Source organism: Rhopalosiphum padi, chromosome 3 (genome assembly GCF_020882245.1).
Source record: "Rhopalosiphum padi isolate XX-2018 chromosome 3, ASM2088224v1, whole genome shotgun sequence".
NCBI classification, from domain to species: Eukaryota; Metazoa; Arthropoda; class Insecta; order Hemiptera; family Aphididae; genus Rhopalosiphum; species Rhopalosiphum padi.
In genome coordinates this window covers 26,035,327-26,057,762 of record NC_083599.1, presented here as the reverse complement: position 1 = coordinate 26,057,762, position 22,436 = coordinate 26,035,327, and the positions used below count along the sequence as shown (strand labels likewise).

At 25.3% G+C, this 22,436-nt stretch overlaps 3 protein-coding genes across 5 annotated transcripts; 2 read left to right on the top strand and 1 right to left on the bottom strand.

Moving 5' to 3' along the window:
* Positions 1 to 1,961: 1,961 nt before the first annotated feature.
* Positions 1,962 to 7,336, top strand: LOC132924164 (eukaryotic translation initiation factor 5B). Its single transcript, XM_060988304.1, has 2 exons — positions 1,962 to 2,113; positions 4,950 to 7,336. The coding sequence occupies exon 2, from the start codon at positions 4,975 to 4,977 to the stop codon at positions 7,270 to 7,272; it is 2,298 nt and encodes a 765-aa protein (XP_060844287.1). The 5' UTR covers positions 1,962 to 2,113; positions 4,950 to 4,974; the 3' UTR covers positions 7,273 to 7,336.
* A 2,502-nt stretch (positions 7,337 to 9,838) lies between these two features.
* LOC132923722 (metallophosphoesterase 1) lies at positions 9,839 to 15,816 on the top strand. Of its 2 annotated transcripts, XM_060987670.1 has the most exons (10): positions 9,839 to 10,335; positions 10,444 to 10,559; positions 11,696 to 11,766; positions 11,851 to 11,992; positions 12,060 to 12,226; positions 12,299 to 12,384; positions 12,869 to 12,991; positions 13,868 to 13,946; positions 14,025 to 14,165; positions 14,274 to 14,415. In XM_060987670.1, exons 1-9 carry the CDS (start codon positions 10,222 to 10,224, stop codon positions 14,129 to 14,131), a joined length of 1,005 nt encoding a protein of 334 aa, XP_060843653.1. In that variant the 5' UTR covers positions 9,839 to 10,221; the 3' UTR covers positions 14,132 to 14,165; positions 14,274 to 14,415. The 2 variants fall into 2 exon arrangements, with proteins under 2 accessions (XP_060843653.1, XP_060843652.1); XM_060987669.1 differs by lacking the exon at positions 13,868 to 13,946 and having other exon boundaries at positions 9,851 to 10,335; positions 14,274 to 15,816.
* On the bottom strand, positions 14,207 to 20,806 carry LOC132923721 (FAD-dependent oxidoreductase domain-containing protein 1-like). Of its 2 annotated transcripts, none has more exons than XM_060987667.1 (9): positions 20,055 to 20,806; positions 18,900 to 19,129; positions 18,727 to 18,840; positions 18,509 to 18,671; positions 18,251 to 18,396; positions 18,088 to 18,171; positions 17,055 to 17,208; positions 14,688 to 14,802; positions 14,207 to 14,622 (listed from the first exon to the last, which is right to left on the bottom strand). In XM_060987667.1, exons 1-9 carry the CDS (start codon positions 20,430 to 20,432, stop codon positions 14,483 to 14,485), a joined length of 1,524 nt encoding a protein of 507 aa, XP_060843650.1. In that variant the 5' UTR covers positions 20,433 to 20,806; the 3' UTR covers positions 14,207 to 14,482. The 2 variants fall into 2 exon arrangements, with proteins under 2 accessions (XP_060843650.1, XP_060843651.1); XM_060987668.1 differs by having other exon boundaries at positions 20,085 to 20,805.
* Between the last annotated feature and the right edge of the window lie 1,630 nt (positions 20,807 to 22,436).

Genomic DNA, 22,436 nt, shown 5'->3' with positions numbered 1-22,436 from the left:
TTTTGTAATGGGCAAAGCTTGGTAATATAATAATTATAAACTAAGGATATTTTTTATTTATTTAAACTTACTATAGTTTACTTAAACCTTGAGAACATTTTTGAATAGGTATATTTTATAAAAGTCGAGTGTCTATCACTTAAATATATTATTTTTTAACTAGCATTTAATAAGTATTTAAGGGTTATAATGCTCAAGTATTTAAACAAATATAATGTGTTTCGCTTCTTTCAAATTTTCAACCAACGCATCAATCTTTACATAAATTAAAAATATTCTGAGTGCTGAGTTGTTAAATGTTTACACTTTGTCTTGCCCAACACTGTCTACACATAATTTTTTTAAAGTATTTCTATAATACTCAGATATTGATTGTTTAGTTACTGACTACTGTCAAAGTGTTATTAATTATTGGAGTAATATTACAAATATTAGTATACAGCGCATGTAAATACCTATATAGAATTAGTTAATTAATTATAAATGATAATACAAATTAATATTGTACGTAGGTAAATATTTGTATCGTATCCCAGTGGATTCTATAGAATCTATAGGCCGCCAAGCCAGTTATTGTAATTTGTAAACAACGCATGGTGATGTATAATATTTATAATATTATAGTTATTGGGTATGAGTTTATAACTTATTTTTTGGTCATTAGTTAACTATTTGAATTGAACATAATATGGTTCGATTCCTCTTGAATAACAGGAATGAGTTTAGAGCTTATAAATGAATAAATTCTAATATATTATTAATAAGGCCTAGATTTAAATTCCCTTAATACCATACAATATATTCTAAAAAAATAGCCAAAAATGATCTTAAAAATGCCCCTATAACTTTTTATTTATACAATTTAGTTATTTATAAATAATGTATAATTATTAATTTATTAAAAAACAAAAACTGAAATTTGAGAAATTGACTGATGTGATGATATAGTGGTTTTTCATTGATATTATTATATTATTATGTTTTTCTTTTGAAATATGTAAGTTGCTGAATGGAAAATTTTTTTTTAGCAGGGACTAATCTTACAAATTTTACTGAGTTAAATGGTCTTATCGGTTGTAAAACGTTTTTTCAGACTTTGTTTACGTAGTCACGTAAAGTAGATCATTTCATTTTGGGCATTATTTAACACTATTTAAATTAGGAACATACAAAATACGACCGCAATATAAGATGTAACACAAACTAACTAATTATTTGTTATTTGTCCGAGAACGGGTGATGCTCCACAGTCAATAATAAAAATAAAATCGAAACGAATCGAATGATTGACAATGTGTATGGAAAACCCCAATCAACCAATAAAACAAAAACAACTTACGTATCAATAAAACAGTTTTTGAATAGGCTAAACTTGTATAGTATATTAATAAAAATAAGCATTAAAAACAACAAAATAACCCAATAATACTAAAAAATAGAAAATAAAAGTTTCAGCATTGGAACACCCGTTACAAGAAACGAATTATACGTAGTATGTACTTGGAAAGCATTGTCTAAGATCAAACAAAGAATGATGCACTAGGTACCTAGCCGTGGAAGTATATTAAATAGTAATACAATTATTGTATTTAGTATTATCGCGGCTAACAGAGCATCGTAGGTGTTGACTACAACCGACGTCGTCGAACGCCAGCGACACAGTACACTTGACACTTGTCTTGTTTACAGTTTCACACTAATACTCTACGGAGTTTGGGCACAGCACGGCACCACTCGAAAGTTGAAAAGTTGAAACCCGGGTGAGAGTCACGATAACGAACAACCCACAGATATATTATGTAAATAATAATAATAATAATATTTATTTATTCGTCTACGCAAAGGGATTGATAAGAGGAACTCGTGACTTTTAAGCACGGATAATAAAAGATACTATTATCTGTAGACTTACGCAACGTACATAATAATAATAATATATTCTATGGCACCACCACGTCCGTTGATAACAGCACACGATAAGAAATATCGTGTGAAATAAACTCGGCGATTACCGTATTGTCAGCGTCCAGAGTTCGTGCCGTCCGCACCTACATAACATTGCTGTAATAGAATCGTTAAGTACGACCGCAGATTGACGGATTTTTCAACATCGGTGAGTAAATCGTTTTGTATATCGTAAATTGTACGCGATCGATCACTCCGTTCGTGTCTCGCGCGATGTCTGTCACTTCGATGCGTACACTACAATTGTACAATACCGTCGCTCTGCCACATAGTCACCACGCCGATGTGTGACTCGGGACGATCACTACCACACGGTTTTAGATTACACCCGACGTAAAATTTGTGGGCCGAATCGACAAGTATTTGTTTGGCGTACACACGGTCGCGGTTTTGTATGGGCTTGCTAATACTCCAATTGTCTCCGGCAAAACCTGTCAGACGGTACCAGTATGTGTACCTGGCAGCTGATCGTGCTCATTGTTTGTGTATCATTGCTTCTGTACAGACTACCTGCTCATATTTTAAAACGACATTCAATAATAAAATAGCGTAGTGGAAAATGTTTAATTTATATAATTTATATTTAAGCAAACTATTCGTCTGACGTATTGGCAATCAATTTCTGTATGTATTTTTGCATTACGATTTTATGAATTTCACTACATATTAAATTCAATTTCAGGAACTTTATAAAAAGTTATAATTTAATTAGTGTAAATGCTGTAGTATATGTTTGGTAAATGGAACTTATTAATTAGGTTTAAAATATTATAACTACACCATAGAAATCATCCATTATTTTTGTATCTCGCTATAGGTAAAATTTAATTCCTATATCCAATAAATATTTATTAGAATACATTATAGCTAAAGACTTCAATTATATAGCTAACCTAAATGACTGATTATGTCATGAGTTTGGCTATGTATGATATTGACTAGGAAATAATGTATAATAGAGGTTGACCCATTATTTCCAATGGATATCATTTTCAGGCAATAGTAAATTTGACAAAATGTCCTATATAATGGCTATAAATTCAGCACTAAAATAACATCTATAATCATCGATAAAAATAGTTTGTACTTAAAATATTTTATACAATAAATTTTTATTTTTTAAATTGATATAATAGTTATAGGTAGTAGAGTGAAATTGGTTTTATAGTAAACAATTAGAACATAATTGAAACTTCCTTGGAAAAATGTCTATACATTAACAATATTGTCTATTTATGTTATTGACTAGGCTTTTAGATTGTTAATGTAAATTAGATCATTTACAAAAATATATATTTATAAATTTACTTAAAAATTATTATGTTTACATAAATCATAAACAGTGGTGTGCTTAGATTTTTTCCACCTATTTAGTCACTTTCCGATTAGCCACATTCCTTCCAATCCCTATCCTTACCAAAATTATTTATAAAACATATTTGAGTTTAAAATTTGTTATTTTATCTTTTATTTAAAAAAGATACATTATTAATGAAATTAATTTGTGTTGTTTTATTTTATACATACTGGTCTGTATATCTGTTCTATTTTGAGTGAATGGATGTGATAATTTAATTTGTTATTCTAAATTATATATATATTATAATACATAATTTGTATAAAAATAATTTATCTATTTATAAAATGAGTTAAATTTGATTTAATTAAATGAAAAATACTTTTTGTAATTTTGTAAAAAAAAAATTAAATAATTTGCTATCCCCAAGTATTGCCGTTTTAGGCACAGGACTATAGGACCTATGCTCAAGTACGTTTCTAATCATAACATGGATATTACATAAAAAAAATATTTGTTATTTTGGAAGATCTATCCACTTAAATATTAATAATAAATATTTTACTTTAAAATAACATATTATAATGTACAAATATTTAAAAAATTATATTATATTATTTAACTTTGTCACTTGAGTAACAGATAAATTATTTTTTTACTTATGCGTAATGCATATTAATGAAATAAGTTAAAATACAAATACAATTTATATTATTTATGATAATATAAATAATCAAAATTATTTGTTTTTAACTGTTGTTTTATTTAGTCAATCAGATGTTTAATCAAAAATATGGGAAAAGATCAATTACATATAGAGTATAGATAAAAAATTGAATTTAAGTCTTGATAAGTGATGCTATACATTTAAAGTATAACTTGTTTGTTGTTAGTTAAAAAAAAAAAGCCTGATTTTATTATAAAAACCAGTATCTATAATTCATATTATTATTACTGTGTAAGAATTTAGTTGATTAATTTACTGTGCCACTGTGGAATTTTTATAAAAATTTACCTGTATTAGAATTAATTATTAATAAATGTAAAATGTATATCTCATCTTATCTTTATTGATAACAAATAATTATAATTAACATACATATTACATTCTAGTTTTACATTTTTATTTCTAAGAATTTGATTAAATTAAAAATAACACTTTTTCAGAGTATCAAGAGACTATAATATGTAACTTGCATTATTACAATTCACGTAACAATTTGAATTCAAAAACATATGATACATAGATTCATTAAACTTTAATATCCCTAAAATATTACTTACTTCTTATTGTTTATTTCATGTTTCTAACAATCTATTGATAATTCTTTAAATTTTAAATAATCAATTTGTTTAGTTAATTAATAATGTTAATACCTAAACATATTTGTACAGAATATTATATTATATATTATATTTTTTCAATCTATGAAAGTGATATTTTTGTTATCCAGTTCTGTTTTTCATTAGAGAAATTATAATTAAAATTATTTTTTCTTAACTTGTATTCGAAAAAAATATAATATTTATTTCTCCCTCAAATTGTCTACCTATTATTAAACTTATTTGTGTACAATCTATAATCTATATATATGGCTTTACTTAGCACTGTGTTTATTTTAAAATTTATAATTTTTTTGTTTAAGTTTCTATATTTTATATAAAAAATTAATTTTTTTTGTTTCAGCGGTCATTTCATAATTGTTTAAATAATGTCGACTAATGATGCAAAAAAGAAGAAGAAGCCAGTGGCCCCCGTCAAAGATAAGAAAGGGCCTGGTAAAAAAGCTATTGCAGCTTTAAAAGAAGTATTGCAACAACAAAAAGAAGAAGAGGAGAAACTTCGCAGGGAAGAAGAAGAAGAAGAAAAACGTTTGGAAGAACTTGAGAGACAAAAAGAAGAAAAAATAAAATTAGAACAAGAAAAGAAAGAAAAGAAAAAACAAAAGGAAAAGGAAAAAAAGGAAAGACTAAAAGCTGAAGGGAAATTTTTAACTCCTAAGCAAAAAGCTGATAGAGCCCGTGCACAATTACTTTTAGAAACTTATAAAGCACAAAGAGAAGCATTGCAAACTCAGTCAACTATAGACAAAGTAGATGAAAATGATGATTCTGACAAATCAGATGATGAAGCTATTCACAATTCTGATGACAATAAAAATGATGAGGCTGTAAAAGTTCAAACTCAAAATGGAGATACGTCAAAGGAAGAAGAAGAAGAAGAATCAGATCTACGAGCTGCTGTTGTATGTGTTTTGGGTCATGTAGATACTGGGAAAACTAAAATATTAGATAAGCTTCGTAGAACTAATGTACAAGATGGCGAAGCTGGAGGTATTACCCAACAAATAGGAGCTACAAATGTTCCGCTTCATGCTATAAAAGAACAAACTAAAGTTGTAAATGGTTATGCAACTAAAAAATTCTTAGTTCCGGGACTATTAATTATTGACACACCCGGTCATGAGTCTTTTAGCAATCTCCGTAATAGAGGATCATCATTATGTGATATAGCTATTTTAGTAGTTGACATTATGCATGGTTTAGAACCACAAACTATAGAATCCATAAATATACTGAAAACTAAGAAAACTCCTTTCATAGTTGCTTTAAATAAAATTGATCGATTGTATGATTGGCAAACTAATCCACGTAAAGATGTAAGAGATATTTTGACCTCTCAGCATTCTAATACACAAAATGAATTTAAAACAAGATCCCAAAACGTTATATTACAATTCGCTGAACAAGGTTTAAATGCTGCTTTATTCTATGAAAATCCTGATCCAAAATCATACGTGTCTTTGGTACCTACATCAGCTATTACTGGTGAGGGAATGGGAAATTTATTAGATCTTATTGTTGAAAATTGTCAAACACATTTATATAAAAGACTTGTTTTCAATACTGAGCTGCAGGCCACTGTATTGGAAGTGAAAGCTATAACTGGTTTAGGAACTACTATTGATACTATTTTAGTAAATGGTTACCTCAGAGAAGGAGATACAATTGTCGTAGCAGGCACTGATGGGCCTGTTGTCACTCAAATAAGATCACTACTTATGCCTCAACCATTGAAAGAACTTAGAGTGAAAAATGCTTATATTGAGTATAAAGAAATCAAAGCAGCTCAAGGTGTTAAAATTGCTGCTAAAGATTTAGAAAAAGCTATTGCAGGATTAAACATTTATGTAGCTAACAAAGCTGAAGAAATTGAACGACTTAAAGAAGTAGTAGCAAAAGAATTAAAGTCTGCTTTAAGTACTATTAAATTACAAGATAGAGGTGTTTATGTACAAGCTTCAACGTTAGGTTCATTAGAAGCTTTATTGGATTTCTTAAGATCCAGTAAAATACCATATAGCAACATACGAATTGGTCCCGTTGTTAAAAAAGATGTTATGAAAGCATCAATAATGTTGGAACATTCTCCTTTATATGCTACTATATTAGCTTTTGATGTTAAAGTTGAAAGAGATGCACAAGAATTAGCTGATACATTAAATGTTAAAATATTTCAAGCTGATATTATATACCATTTATTTGATAAGTTTACTGCTTATCAAGATGATCTTAAGAGGAAAAATCGAGATCAGTTTAAGTCTATTGCAGTATTTCCTTGTAAACTTAAAGTCCTACCACAGTTTGTGTTTAATTCAAGAGATCCAATTGTTATGGGAGTAATGGTAGAATCTGGAATTGTAAAAGAAGGTACACCTATATGTGTTCCTAGTAAAGAATTTGTAGATTTGGGTATTGTGACCAGCATAGAAAACAACCACAAAGCTGTTGAAACTGCTAGAAAAGGACAAGAAATTTGTATAAAAATTGAGCCAATACCAGGTGATGCACCAAAAATGTTTGGGAGGCATTTTGATGAAAAGGATTTGTTGGTGAGCAAAATATCTAGACAGTCGATTGATGCATGCAAAGATCATTTTAGAGATGATTTATTGAAGACTGACTGGCAATTGATGGTTGAGCTCAAGAAATTATTTGAAATTTTATGATAAAAACTTTTATAGCTAATATACTTTTTTTTTCTATGAAATAAAACAAATTAATTATTCCAAATTGGAAATATTTTTTTAATTAATATTCTATGATTAAATTGATTAAAATCTATTAAGACAAATAATGATTTTTTTATTACAATAGGTATTGAAGTATAACAATTAGATATGAACAGATAATTAAAAATTCTAACAGGTTAATAAATACTTTCTTAAAGTAAAAGAAATTATCCAAATTGTATAGCAATTTAATCTTCACTAAATTGGTAAAAGCAAATTATTTAAACATTTATAGCAAACATTTACAACTGATGAAAAAAAGAACTTAAATATAAAAATATTAGTTTTATTCTACACCAATTGTTGAATAAGCTGTTTGATTGTTACATTTAACAGCCTATATTATTTAAATGTTTTTTACATTTGAGTATTATGAAAATGTAATTATTACAGTTCCGTTACAAAATATTATTTTGGGAACTATACAAAACTTAAAATAATAAAGTTTACCATAATTTATTTATTTAAAAACAAGAATAGAAATATTTATTATACTTATTTTGAGAATAGAAATGTATTTTTTTATTACAATATAATTTAAATGATTTGTAGGCTAGTAAAAATGTATTTACAGAACAAAACAAAATAATATTTTAGAATTATAAATATTTGTTTTAATTGTATTTGGAACTTGGAAGTAAAACAACAGTTTTGGTAATAAGTAAATTATTTTAAAATATTTAGAAATAGGTAGATATAATGATTTATATACATGAAAGTTCTTGTAATATTTGTTAACACTTGTAAGTTGTAATGTCTTAAATTTATTATTAAAGCTTGAATTAGTGTCAGAAGTCAGATACACAAAATACAAGGGCAAAAGAAGTAAGTAAGAGTTAGATATCAGATTACCTATCACAGTATAATAATATATTATGCTCAATACTCCTAAGTATTTTTAAATCTATACATATTATTTAAAACTGGTATCTTAAATATATATAAATTCAATACACTGTAAGTATAAAGATCTTTATTAAAGAATTTAGCTGAGAATAATAGAATATTAAAAACTCAAGGTATACTTAAGGTATCTAGAAAACAGTTATATCACTGTTTTTATTTTAAATATAGGACAAAACACAACACACTCAAGTTTAGAAAGTACGACCTTACAAAAATGCCTCAGGAATCAGCTCAACTATAAATCTGCCCTAAATAAAACAACTATCAAATAAATTATTTATTCATCTTGTTATTACAAAATTTAATTTCATGATTATTGAACCTCATACTTAAACTCTAAAAATATTATTAAACATTTTTACAAATTCTAATTGTAACTTAAAAGCTTTAATACACTTGTCTTACTTAGACTCATTACTAATAGATAATAACTAAAATGCATTAAAAGAATTAAGTAATTATAAAATAGGTATTCTTTATTATTATTAATACATAATGTATATAAGTACTTTTATGCTATTATAAAATTGTAGTTTGAAATGTCCAATGTTTGAAATATACTAATCTTAAGAGTCTATTTCAATGAAAGATTTATCAATAGATTACTTGTCTTCTCAAAACTAAGGGTGTTTAAGTTTTATTTCAAGGTTAGCAAAAAATAGCTCACATGTGAATGAACAAATTTAAAAAATTCAAATTCTTGGGCTTATTCTTTCATTTTTCTTAAAAACTAAAAAATTTAGAAGGAGATGAAATCTATGCTAATTGCTAGGCCCACCTATATAGTTACCCATTTGGACATGTTTATAATAATAATAATAATAATAATAATAATAACAGAAATATATATAATTTGTCAATATCAATAAATGAATCATAAAATGACTTCTCCCCAAGTATAATGAAAATATATTAATTTGATTTAAAAATTTTCAAGAAATAAGATATCTACAACCATTTTTTTCCATTTTAAACTAATAAATTGTAATGGTATAATTTATAATTTTAAAAAGTTGTCAAAAAAGATTAGATGTACCAATGAGTTGTTTAAAAAGGCAATTGAAAAATGAATAAAGAGTATAAAAGATAGGGAGGTAGTTCGTGAAATATATTACCACCAATTATTTAAAATAACAAAACAGGTAACTGAAACAATAGTGTAAGTAATTGACCTGATCTGAGGCAATACAATTTATTCATAATAAAAATAACTAGTAAATAGTTTACATATTTACAGTACCTATTTCTAGCTTTTCTTAGTTTTCTTTAATTCAATTAAGCTCTGTAATATATATAAACTAATAAATTATTAAGATTATAATTTTATTTGATAAAACCAAATCAAGTAAAAGTGTAATAATTGTAATTGTAATAGAAAAATTAGATAATAGTCAATACAAAATACAAAATATTAAGTACTTATAAACAACAAAAATTACGACTTCCGGAATTCCGAATTCGAAATTATTCATCGATATGCAGTATTCATTATTTTATTCTGTGATTCAGTATCATCAATTTGTTATCACCATTACTTACATTTACTTTGTTATTATATCGTTTATATTTGATAATACTATTTTGATAGTAGTTTTGAACTTGCCAAACAATTGTTATTATGATTGATATCACTGTCGAGTATAACAAATATTACCCGGCAACTAGTTACTTTTTTGTTTATTCTGGTCAAGTTAGGTCATTCACCAGTTATTCAGTATTAATTAATTAATAATTACTTAAATAGATGTTAAGTTGTTAGTTATAGACAAATAATCAATAATGACTGATCAGTATTTGACAGCACTAATTATTTCTATTATTAAATTGTATAAACTTCCTAGCTAGTTGTTGTTAGATCTTTGAAAACCACCCAGTTAGAATAATGTGAATTTTTGACCTAAAATCATTTGGAATTCTGTGTAATTAATATATATTTTTACACTTCAATACCTAAGGAAAAGTCATCTCAGAAAGTCCGCAATGATAAAATATTTTAGTCTCATTACACTTAAGAAAGTTGCACTATATTTATTGAGTATCATTGGTTTAGTATTTTTTTGTGCATATGGCATCTTTTACGTGGTTTTATCACAAGTAAGAATTTAAACTTGTACGATGTACATACATACAATGTATACTTTAAAGTTTTAACCAATACTAATGATTATAGAATTTTAAAAATGATTATTCCATAAATTCTAGTGCAATTGGCCTTCTGATAGTAACATGACATCAGAGCAACCTGTTAAAGTAATGTTATTAGCTGACACTCATTTACTTGGTACGAGGAAAGGACATTGGCTTGATAAGATGATACGGTAAATTAAACAATACATACAAATATTTCTGAAAATTAGTAAAATTTGACATCTTTCATTTATTGATTATTAATATTTTAAATAATCAAAGGTTGGGATCATTTTGTTAAAAAAAAAACAACTTTTAGTTACCTAGTTAATCTTACAACTAACTTAACACGTTGACTGCCATATTTTAATTCAGTGGGCCATGAGGGGTCAATTTGTCCTTCAAGGCTATGTTGTCTTGACTCGTGGGATCAGATAGCCCCTCAGTTGCCGTCAAAATAACGCAACATCAGATTCACTGTTATCTACAGAACAAAATGCTTCAATCAGCATTTAAATATTTGCATTTTTCATAAAGTTATAAATAATAGAAAAAATAGAAAAAAATACTGTAGCCTCAGTGGATAAAACACTGAAATAGGCGTGGCAATCAACGTGTTAAATTACTTTGCTAAAAATAATTAAGACATTTTATATTTGTTAATCATGTTGTATAAATGATTTTAAATAAAAGTTAGTAAATATTCCTTGATTTCATAATTTAGTTGACACTAACATGTAATATTGACTTCACTACTAAAGCTAGTATGCAATAAAAAATAATAAGATACATTTTTCACAATATTATGTAAAAAAATTATTTATTTTATTATAAACTTTTTATTTATACTAAGTTAATATTTTTCTCCATATCATTTTTAATCTTTTAGAATTAAATATATTTTTTATTAATAATTTTCTTTGAACTTATTTTTATCAAAATTAACTTAATTAACACAAATTATTTTTTTTTAAACATTCCACACTTTTGAAAATAATTAATTTAAATTTCATATTAAGTAATTACAAAAGTTAATATACAGAGTGTAACAGGACTATTTAACAAATATAGTAACATTTGTAATGGAAGTTTGTCAAATAGTCTTGTTACACCTTATATATAATAAAATAATATTTTAATTAATTATTTCAGGTAATATTTATATTAAATTAATTTGTCTATTAAGTAACATATTTCCTTAGAAGATTTTTTATAAATAGGCTACAGGGATTTATATACTTTAAACACAAATTTTCTTATAGTCGATAAATATGCAATCTTAACTTCCTCTATCTAAGAAAATTATGTATTTTTAAAACTATTTTAGAGAATGGGAAATGGGATGTGCTTTTCAAACTGCTATCAAATTACATAAACCAGAACTTATTTTTATTTTAGGTAATTCAATTTGTTGATTAAAATATATATTTATTTGTCTTTTTTGTATAGAACCAAAAAATAAATGTTTATTTATTTTTGTAGGTGATTTATTTGATGAAGGATTATGGAGTAGTGAAAGAGATTTCAACTCTTATGTAGAAACATTTAAATATTTGTTTTCAGTACCATCAGCTATACAATTATATACTATTGTTGGTAATCATGATATTGGTTTCCATTATAGGTATAAATAATCTATATTTTGCTTATTTATACTTTATTAAAATAATTAACTTGATTTCTTCATATAGCATAACACCACATCTTGAAAAAAGGTTTAATAAAGTGTTTAATACTACTCCAGTAGAATTGATCAGTAGGCGTAATGTTCATTTTGTATCAGTAAATAGTATGGCTATGGAAATGGATGGATGTTTTTTATGTCATGCTGCTAAATTAAAACTAAATATCATCTCCAGTAAGTTTAAATATATTATTACATTTTTTTATAACTTATTGACTAAATATGCATAAATTCTGACTGTTTTAGAGCAATTGAAATGTAGCCAAAATGAAAATAAATGTTCAAAAACAATGATGCTAGATGGGAATTATAGTAAACCCATACTATTACAAGTAATTTATACTTAAAATTTTGTAATTTTTTGTTTTTATTAGTGTAAAACAACCAATAGTGCATTGGCAGTTGTTTAACGTTTTTAATAAGATTTCAATAATAATTATTTTTTAAGTTATTTTTCTTTAAACAGTTGATTTTATAAGTATAAAATAAATTAATTGTCTGCATTTTATCACATTCTATATAACCAATCTTTAATCATATATCTTATCATATAATCTTTAGTCAAGCTTAAAATATAGATTATATGTTTACATAATGAATAAAGATTTTTTTTAGTTTGATTGTTTATTAAATCTATAAAATCGTAAAGTATTCATGAATGTTTAAGATTATACTAACGGTTGATGTATAGCAACAAATAAAAAATTATAGTGATACTTTGTATTATATTTTATTAATATGAATTTTTATATATACTTTATATATATATATATTGTATATTTTAATTAAATCATATCTTTATGTTTTAAATTTCAGCATTTTCCTCTGTATAGAAAAAATGATATGGCGTGCAATGAACCGGATTCAGCCTCATTAAAAGAAAAAGAAAAACCTTTTCGCGAGGGCTGGGATTGTTTACGCAAAGATGCAACAGAAAAGGTACTGATTAAATCTAACCTAATTTATTATCTAAAGATGAGTGATTAAAATTGTTTTTTCTGTTTCGCATCAATAAATAATATGTTGACAAGGGTATAATTTTAATTTTTGTATTAAGAACTTGATATACATTTTAAAATTTAAAAACTAAATAATTTATCTATTTGAATGTTGTATTTTAAATATTTTAGGAAGAAATATTTAATTTACAATAGCCCCCCTAAAATGTTATATCAAAATATATTATTATAATAAATATTTTGTAGAATGCAGTGGCACAAATAATTCAAAAAAACCCATTCATCCACCCTATTTTTATTTGTATAAAAAAAGTCTTGCTGTGGAGCTAACATTTCTACTCATAAAACAATTATTTAGAAATATATTTTAAATTAAATATTTTAGAATGATTTTTACTATCTTGTTACAGATCAGTAAATAACTATAGTCTACAAAAATGTATTTATTTTAATTTATGTATAAGCCTCTTTTGAACACCATTTAATACATACAACCCCTTAGAGCAGTGGTTCTCAACCTTTTAATGCTCACGGCACATTTCTTATAATTATATTTTGATGGAACATTAAAGTAATTAAGTACTGGGAAATTTCTATTTTTAACACTTAATTATATTATACGCGTGTACCACGGTCACGACTCGTTGCACACCTACAACTATTTTGCACATAAGTATGCCGCAGAACACTAGTTGAGAAACATTGCCTTAGAGAGTAGTCACAGTTGCAGTACTTGGTAATCTATCTAAGATCAACTGGTTGAATATATTTATGGTTGACTATTTGATTATTTAATTCATCAATTAATATACTGGTTACATTAGGACACTTACAAAAATGTTATGTTAATGTACAGTATCCTCCAACACATACTGTGATTTCGGTTTTACAAGAAACTCAAGGCCAATATATAACTATAATAAATTCCATCAAAAGTAATTTCGTTGTGTAATTTGGTATTATTTATAAAAAAAAAAATTGAATTAAATTTTATATTAAAATTATTTAATTAGTTATTGAAAGTGGTACAGCCTCGACTAGTTTTTGGCGGACATACTCACCACGGTTGCCATATCCATCATGCAAATGGAGTTCACGAATACAGTATATCCTCATTTAACTGGAGAAATAAATATAATCCCAGTTATATGCTTGTAAGTATAATGAGAGTTATAATAAAATATGTGTAGTGAAATTAACTATATTTTCTTTTATTTTATGATACAGTTTATTAACAAATAACATAAGCTATTTTTTTTCAGGCATTATTTTCTATGAATAATTATTCCATTGAAACATGTCATATGCCTCGAGAACATACAATTGTATTTATTTACTTAACATCAATTATGATTTTTTTATATTTTAAGGTATTAAAATTCAAACAAACTTCTTTAATCAACAATAATCGCCATCTATTTCATCGTAAAGAAACAAATGATTAGTATACCATAATTTATTTTTTAAGCTGTTAGACAATGTTCTGTTCATATAGTGGTTTTTCAGCAATTAACCGGCCAAAACCTAATCTAGAAAGATCTATTGAATTATATCCACTTTCGGTAATCATTTCCATTATAGCTCGGCCAACGGCTGGTGCTTGTTGTATACCTTAGATTAATAAATATGAATTAATTAAATTGTATGAATTACACTAAAATATTTCTTTTACTCACCATGTCCACTAAAACCAGTAGCAAAAAATAAGTTAAAATAGCTTGGATGAGCTCCTATAACACCATTTTGATCGTACCAATTATAATCATAATATCCAGCCCAGCTACTTTTAACCTGTAAAATAATTTAAAATATTAAAAATGAACATAAATTGTAACAGTATATCCAATTTATAAATTTAAATTCATTCAATGAATTTATTCCATGATAGTACAAATTGTACTATTAACATACATACCTTAATAAGCTTAGTAAAAGTATCTATTGTATTTTATTTAGTATAAAATAATATTGGATATGTATAAATACACTGCATTAAAATATAATACTTTATGTTTAATGTTAAGTTTTTACTTATGTTACTGAACAACTAAGAATTAAAAATAATTTATTTTGATTAGTGTAAATTATATATTGTTTAATTTAGAAGCCATCCATTTTGGATAAATTTAAAAAATGAAACTTAAATTCTTACTTATATTGATGTATATTAGATGTGCAATAATCCTGCAACTTATACTCTAGTTTAGTAGAGATTACATCTATTAAATAAATATTTTATTTTATACTTGACCAACTATTTTTTACAATATTTATATATGATGTTGAAATAATTTTTTTTAAATAGTATTTACCATTTAATACTCAGTATTTAACTATAATAATTAAGATTACGTTATTGTTATTCATATTGATTATATTTATATATATATAATTCATATGTTTTTGTCATTGTTTAAACAATATTTTGAAACATGTTATATTTTAAAGTGCCACTACTATAACATATTATATATTAATAAAATAATTTATAATAAAAGAAACATACGTAATATACATCAGTGATTCTAAAATTGGGGGCCGTGCCTATATAACTGGTGGGTCGTGAAATATATAATATATACCTAACCTAATCCTGGTAAGCCATAAAATAATTAATGATTTTGATTAAGGAGGCCTTGACAGTTTCATATTAAATTTAGGGGGCCCCGTGACAAAAAAATTTGAGAAACACTGATATACATAATAAAAATTATTATTTTAAGTCGTAAATCTGTTCTATAATTTAACATAATAATGTTGTTTATGTATCAACATTAAAATTAAACAAATATGTCATCAAGAAAATGTGTTACTATACTTTACTAAATCTGCACATCCCCATACGACATCCTACCATAGTTGAACTGTTCTTGATGGAAGGGTGTCGAATGGGAATACTTGGAAGAACTGATTTTCTTCGAATCGCAGCACTAGTTATCTCATACAATTCTGGATTGTGAGTAGTTAAGGTATTAATAAATTAAAATAGAAGAATAGGTAAATTAAAAACCCATTATTACCCAAAATAAAAATTAGAAAATTAATATTAGATTTATTAACAGTGAACATTTATAAAGCATTATAATTTATTAATTAATATTAAAGCATGGTTTAGATTTATATAATTATTTTTTTTTATCATTGAAAAAATTATTACCAAAAAACAAGTTGACTTAATTTTTTTTACCATCATAAATTATAACATTGGTATTTTTTTTTAAGAAGGAAATGTATTTAATTTACATCTTTATTATTTTGTATTCATTAAATGTAAAACAACAAAATTTGTTAATTTATTATTTAATAATGGCGTATTGTTATAATAACATTTTTTTTAATTTCATACACATATTTTAATGATATGTCCTTAAATTGGTAGTAAATTTAATAATGTTTAAATATTTTGAAAATGCATGAAAATTTTTAACATGTACAGTCAAGAAACAAAAATATAAGTTCCTTGTTGTCAAACAAAAACTTATATTGTAAATAAGAAAATGGTAACAGAGTTTAAGAATTTAAGCCAAGTTCATAACTATATTGTCTATTGACTCAATTTTGTGTAATATGCTATTGTATTCTTTTTTAAAATTGTATTCATGATTATTAATCACTAAATATAATATACTGAGAAATTTCCAGATTCGGGCTAAACTCAACTTTTGGACATGACATAGCTATAAAATTTAGATAGAACATCCCCGCCATAATATATACTCTAAGACCATCCCACATACATAAAGTTAGCTATAAAATTAGTAAGGAATATCAATGTATTGAGCTTAATGCATAAAAGAAAATATATAAATTTCACATCTGGTTTGAAATTAAAATACACCTTGTCAATACAAAATAGCAGAAAATTTAAATATTCTTGTCTAAATGCAAGAATTATTTTATTATATTTATTACAGTGTCTTTTATTTTACTATTTAAAATTATTAACTAATAACTGAATATATTTTAATAATTGTTATTCTTTTAAAAAATTAAGCTTTTTATTTATTTAATAATTAATCAAAACAAAATATTTAAAGTATTACTTTTGCTTCTTCAAATGCAGGTACTCGGTGAGCAAGGGCTTCCCAGATCTGCTTTTCAAAAAAATCATGATCGACATCTAAATTGACGGTTTCAGGTTCTTCGGTATCGCATGGCGATTTACCACATATATAGTGGTTGTCAAAGCTGTCAGGCCTACAAATCAAAAGTTTAACAAAATTGCTTTTCATTTTATATATTAAAAACAAATTAACAAATAGACCATACATTAAATTATTTAGTTCATAATTTAACTTATCTTTTATGTAAATACCAAGAAAGGCTTTTAAACTTTTTATTTTAAAGCTTATTATTGTTAATATAAATAAATAAAAACAATTGAGTCTAATATTATAAAAATATTAAAAAGTTAACTGCCCTTGCATTTTTCAGAATACTTCATTAATTGCAATGTGAGTTAATTTTAATACTCACTTAACTGGGTCAACCACGCTTTAGTTAAAACAATGAGTTTGATCATAAAAGCTTTGGGTTTTATCTAAATAAAAATAGATTTTAATGCTTATCATATGATGTTTAAAATATTCTGAATCAATTTAGCTTAAAATAGATAGAATTAGATACTCATGTTATAAATACTCATATTTACAATTCATACAAAATACTCAAATATACAGTTTTTTATATTTTTTAGTGATGTGTATAAATAAAGTTAAACAAAACTCTCACAAAATAAAACAATAAAATATCTTAGTCAAATAGAATGCTCATAGCCCATAACAACAACCACAGTGTGTATTTCATTTAACTCTCAAAGCCAATATAGACAGTTTTTAAATGTTTTATCAAATGAAATTGCAAGGAAAGATAAATAAGACGCTCGAGGCTGTCAACTTGTTAATCTCAAATAGAATATATTTTTTCAATTGATTTGTCTCTTAAAAAATAATATTTTGTATTTCTTTCATTTCTTCAAATATGTTGCTATAATCGGATAACTTTTGAGTAATGTATCTTAGAATAATATAATGTCCTAAGATATCACAAAATATTTAAATATTTTAAGTTCAGTACCTAAAATAAACTCCAGATGGATCAATTACCATTGGCGACATTGAAGGACCCTTAGGCGCATGATAATAATACACAAAACGTTTGCTGTAAAATAAAAAATAATTTACCATTTTGTAATCGATATAAAATAATCACTTAATAGTTAATATTTTTATTTAATTACCGAGGTTCAATAGGCAAGGGTGTTGATAAAAATCCTTTTCCATTCCCAACTTTAGCCATTCGAGCAATATTTCCTGATTCAGCACCAGCTGCTACTATACATATACCAAATACTAACTGTTGTGTTTTACCATCTTTTAATTTTACCTAAAAAAGTTCAAAATCATAGCTTAATTTATCTTTTAAATTATATTTAATATATAATATGTGTAAAATATCAATAATTAAATTTAACTAAAAATGTAATACTTTTACACACTTTTACACTATTAATCCCTTCGTATTCCTTATCAGGATCTTCTTCCACCACTATGCTTGTATCTATTTTAAAACCAAAATCTTCTACTTCACCTTCAACATAATATGTTCCTAGTGATTTAGCTTTATTTCTTAATGCATTTAACAAGGACCAAGGATCAAACCTAAACAATTAGTTTAGTAAAAACAAAAAACTAGTTAATGAGCTCAACGACTTACCATCCAGAGTTTAAAGTTCCAAGACTTCCTAATTCAATATCATCTACATTTAACCATGGAAATTTAGTTTTTAACATATCTTTTGATAAAAGCTCAACATTAGCTTTTAATTCCCTAAAATGTATCATTAAGTAATTAAAAATAACTATTTCTATAAATTGAAAAGATCATACTTTTGTAATTCATGATTTTTTAACATGGTATCCACACCATTTTTTGTAGCCAAAAATAAATAACCAGATGGATTGAAATTTATTTCTGGAGGTTCCTGATCTGGTATGGTCAAATAATCTTTGATATCTCGAAGAAATTCAGCACTGAATTGGGATAATTCAATGTTTTCTTTAAGTGAAAACTGTTGACGAATTCCTCCGCAAGATAGTACTGTAGATGCTTTGGCATACTAGAATATTAAAATAAATATTATTTATTATCTAGGTAATTTAATTAACTCGTAACATTCAAAAAATTTAAAAAATAATTTAAATTTATAGTATAAATTTTTCTAAAGTTCTTCCTTGTTAGTGATAGATCATTATGTTGATGTTATGTTATTATACTCAAACTATTAGTTTGTTCTATTATTACAAAACTATATGTAATAAGTGTTTTGCTTAAACCAACATTATTTAATATACATGAGTATATGATATGTTGTTATATTAATACTGTAACCAAATACATTATACAATTTTTTAATGATATAAAAAAATAGAATCGCTATTACAGATATGATATATGAAGTTATAGTGCTCTATCTGTGATGACACTTTGGTCATCTTATTATAAGATTTTAAATTTGAATTACATAACTACATATGTATGAATGTTATAAAATAAAATATATAAATCGTAAACCAAAGTTCAGGTATCATAACATAAAATATTATCTCAGAATTCAAAATAATTAGCAAAGTAATATAAATTGTATGGTAAACACTTACACTTCACATTAATATACTTATATATTTTAGTACTTAGAACTTGCAATAAATTATTTTAAATTCCAAAACTACCAAATTATATGTTATGAGTAATAGACTAAATAAAGAAAAATAAAATGTTATACTAAACATTTCTTAATTTTGAATTTGAAAATTTATATAAATTAATAATATTATTCCACGTATTTAACTCTAATAAAAAAAAAAGTGAATGATAAATTGAAATATATAAATTACAAAAACATTACTGTATTCAACTAAAATAAAATTAATTGTTTTAGCTTTTAATATAACTCATTAATCGATAGAAACTTAATCATCTTAATATCAAAATAATTAATACTTTTACCATATATGTAACAAATATTTAATTAACTATAATACCTCTTGAGTAGATAAAACTGATTTGTTTACCGATAAATCTTTTTCAACAACAGCAATTGTTATTCCATCTCTGCATTTATTTTGGAGCCAATAAGCAATGGATGAACCAATTACGCCTCCACCAACAATTAAAATGTCAACAGTTTTTGGGAATATTTTATTATCTTCATACTGTTGAAATGGGTCATTAGCTCTTTTCCACAATTCATTTATGTCCCTTTTGATAAACCTCTTACACCTTTCCAATGGATTCTCATTAATAGCATCTGGGTCATAATAGTTATCTGGTTGTTTTGTGGGAGAATCGCTTTTGTGTCTGACACAAAGGCAAGACTTTAAATTTTTTCGAACAATAAGACTGACATTACGCGTATACATATTAGAAGGCACTGATTAATGCGCAACAAAAATGAGTATAAGTGCGTATTCAATTTATGTGGTTCATCGCATTTGCTTATCTACAAAAAAAAATAAACTAAAACGGTAATACTAATTGCTGTTATTGAAATACTACTAGAAAAATTTAATTAGCACTTTAAACACAAATGTAGTGTAAATTTTATTTTTTTGTTGATAAGATTAATGAAAACGTATTTTATTCGGATGAGTAAAAAACAAATTATACAAAGATTATAAATTTTGGTAATTAATTAGTGTAATATAATATCAACGATAATGTTTAAAAATTAAAACATTTATATTAAACAGTTAATACTATTAAAATTGCACATCCACTATTTGCCGGTAAGCTAATCTGTTTAGTTTTCACTGTTATCATTTTACGTACTAATGAAAATCAATTATCAAGGACGTCCGTCTATAGGTACATAATGTCCAATCGACCGTCGGCCATACACGATTACACGAAATCTATTACTCAATCACGCACTGAGAACAGTGAGAACGGCAAGTAATAAAAAAAAAAAGCTATTTACCTATCAAAAGGTGAAAGGTTGAAAATGTATTGTATTATATAACTATAATATACAAAAGAAATTAAACAATCTGCGTATAAATATGTGATACATATGTTGCAATAAATTGTAAGGTACAAGTGATAAAGTATTACCTAAATAGAAATAATTTACCTACAAAAGAATTACATACCTAAATTAAAAATTAAAAAAAAGTATAATTGTACAATATTTACGTATTATAGACCTACATTGATATATTTTTTCTTATGTGACACTTTTTGTAACAGAATAAATCCTATGATCTTCAACTTTCATCTTTAATGCAAAAGAAATTTCTAATAGAAAATTGGATTTTAGATCTATAGTATTATAAACTAGTACTATACATTTTGGAGGTTCAAAAGTAAAAATTTCTCAATACTTTTTTCAATAATCTGGAAATACAAGTCAGGATCGAAACCAATCGAATCCTTTCGGTTTTTTGTTGTATCTCAAAAACGAATAACTTTACATTAAACGTTTACATAGGTATTACAATTTTTACTTAATATTTGAAATATAGCATTTTTCAGACATGATATAATCTGTTTATATTCTGAAATTATTTATTTTTTTATTTGTCCTGCATTTTATTAGGATGTAATTATCAATTATTTAAATAAGCTTGAAAACTGAGTGTTAGCAGCTGATCGTTTCCGCAGTACCTACTACCTAGCACAGTTCTCTTAAAATCGTTTTTCATCGTATAAGTATAAAGAGTTACCATTGAATTTAAATTTTACACATTTATTATTATGAATTTTTTAATACTTTTTAATAATTCCTAAATTAATTAATATGTGTTTTTCCGGTGATTCTGTAATACCGGGTTAATTTGTGGCTAAGCAGAAGTAAGCCCCAAACTCTCCACCAAGGTCTGAAAAACTTAGTTTAATATTTGAACCTTTCAATGAATTACAAATTATGGAAAATAAGCACAAGGAGGGATAATTGTGGACATTTTCTTAAAGAATGATACACATTATACACAATTTGGAGAATCCATATTCCATACAAATATAATCAGTAATCACATATTCACAAAATTATGATGCAAAAAATTTTTAATATTTATATCGTACAAATAAATAATAATTTGGAAGAATACCTAAATTTAAAAACTGATATCACGACTTATTTGAAAGTTTTGTAAAAATTGATGTAACCAAACATTCCATTCATGAAATCATATTATTTTGAATAACATTGAAATTGATAATAATATAATATACTGTAAAAAATAAATTTTATTTATTATACAGGTAGTTTTAGTTAAAATAATACTGATATTGTTAAAGAATCAATAAATTATTAATATAATGGAAGAAGTTGTAAATAGTGTTAAAACTTTGAAAAAGACCTAAAAATCAGGACCATTAAGTTGTATAAATAATACCTATACATAACTATTTAGACATTTGGTATT

What these genes read in the sequence shown, in the direction of transcription:
- LOC132924164 (XM_060988304.1), top strand. Translation starts at nt 4,975, where the DNA reads ATGTCGACTAATGATGCAAAAAAGAAGAAGAAGCCAGTGGCCCCCGTC.
- LOC132923722 (XM_060987669.1), top strand. Translation starts at nt 10,222, where the DNA reads ATGATAAAATATTTTAGTCTCATTACACTTAAGAAAGTTGCACTATAT. An exon ending in GTAAACCCATACTATTACAA is followed by an intron (nt 12,385 to 12,868) that starts GTAATTTATACT and finishes TTTAAATTTCAG; the next exon opens with CATTTTCCTCTGTATAGAAA. An exon ending in GCAAAGATGCAACAGAAAAG is followed by an intron (nt 12,992 to 14,024) that starts GTACTGATTAAA and finishes TTATTTAATTAG; the next exon opens with TTATTGAAAGTGGTACAGCC.
- LOC132923721 (XM_060987667.1), bottom strand. Translation starts at nt 20,432, where the DNA reads ATGTATACGCGTAATGTCAGTCTTATTGTTCGAAAAAATTTAAAGTCT. An exon ending in CAGTTTTATCTACTCAAGAG is followed by an intron (nt 19,130 to 20,054) that starts GTATTATAGTTA and finishes TTAATATTCTAG; the next exon opens with TATGCCAAAGCATCTACAGT. An exon ending in AAAAATCATGAATTACAAAA is followed by an intron (nt 18,841 to 18,899) that starts GTATGATCTTTT and finishes GATACATTTTAG; the next exon opens with GGAATTAAAAGCTAATGTTG.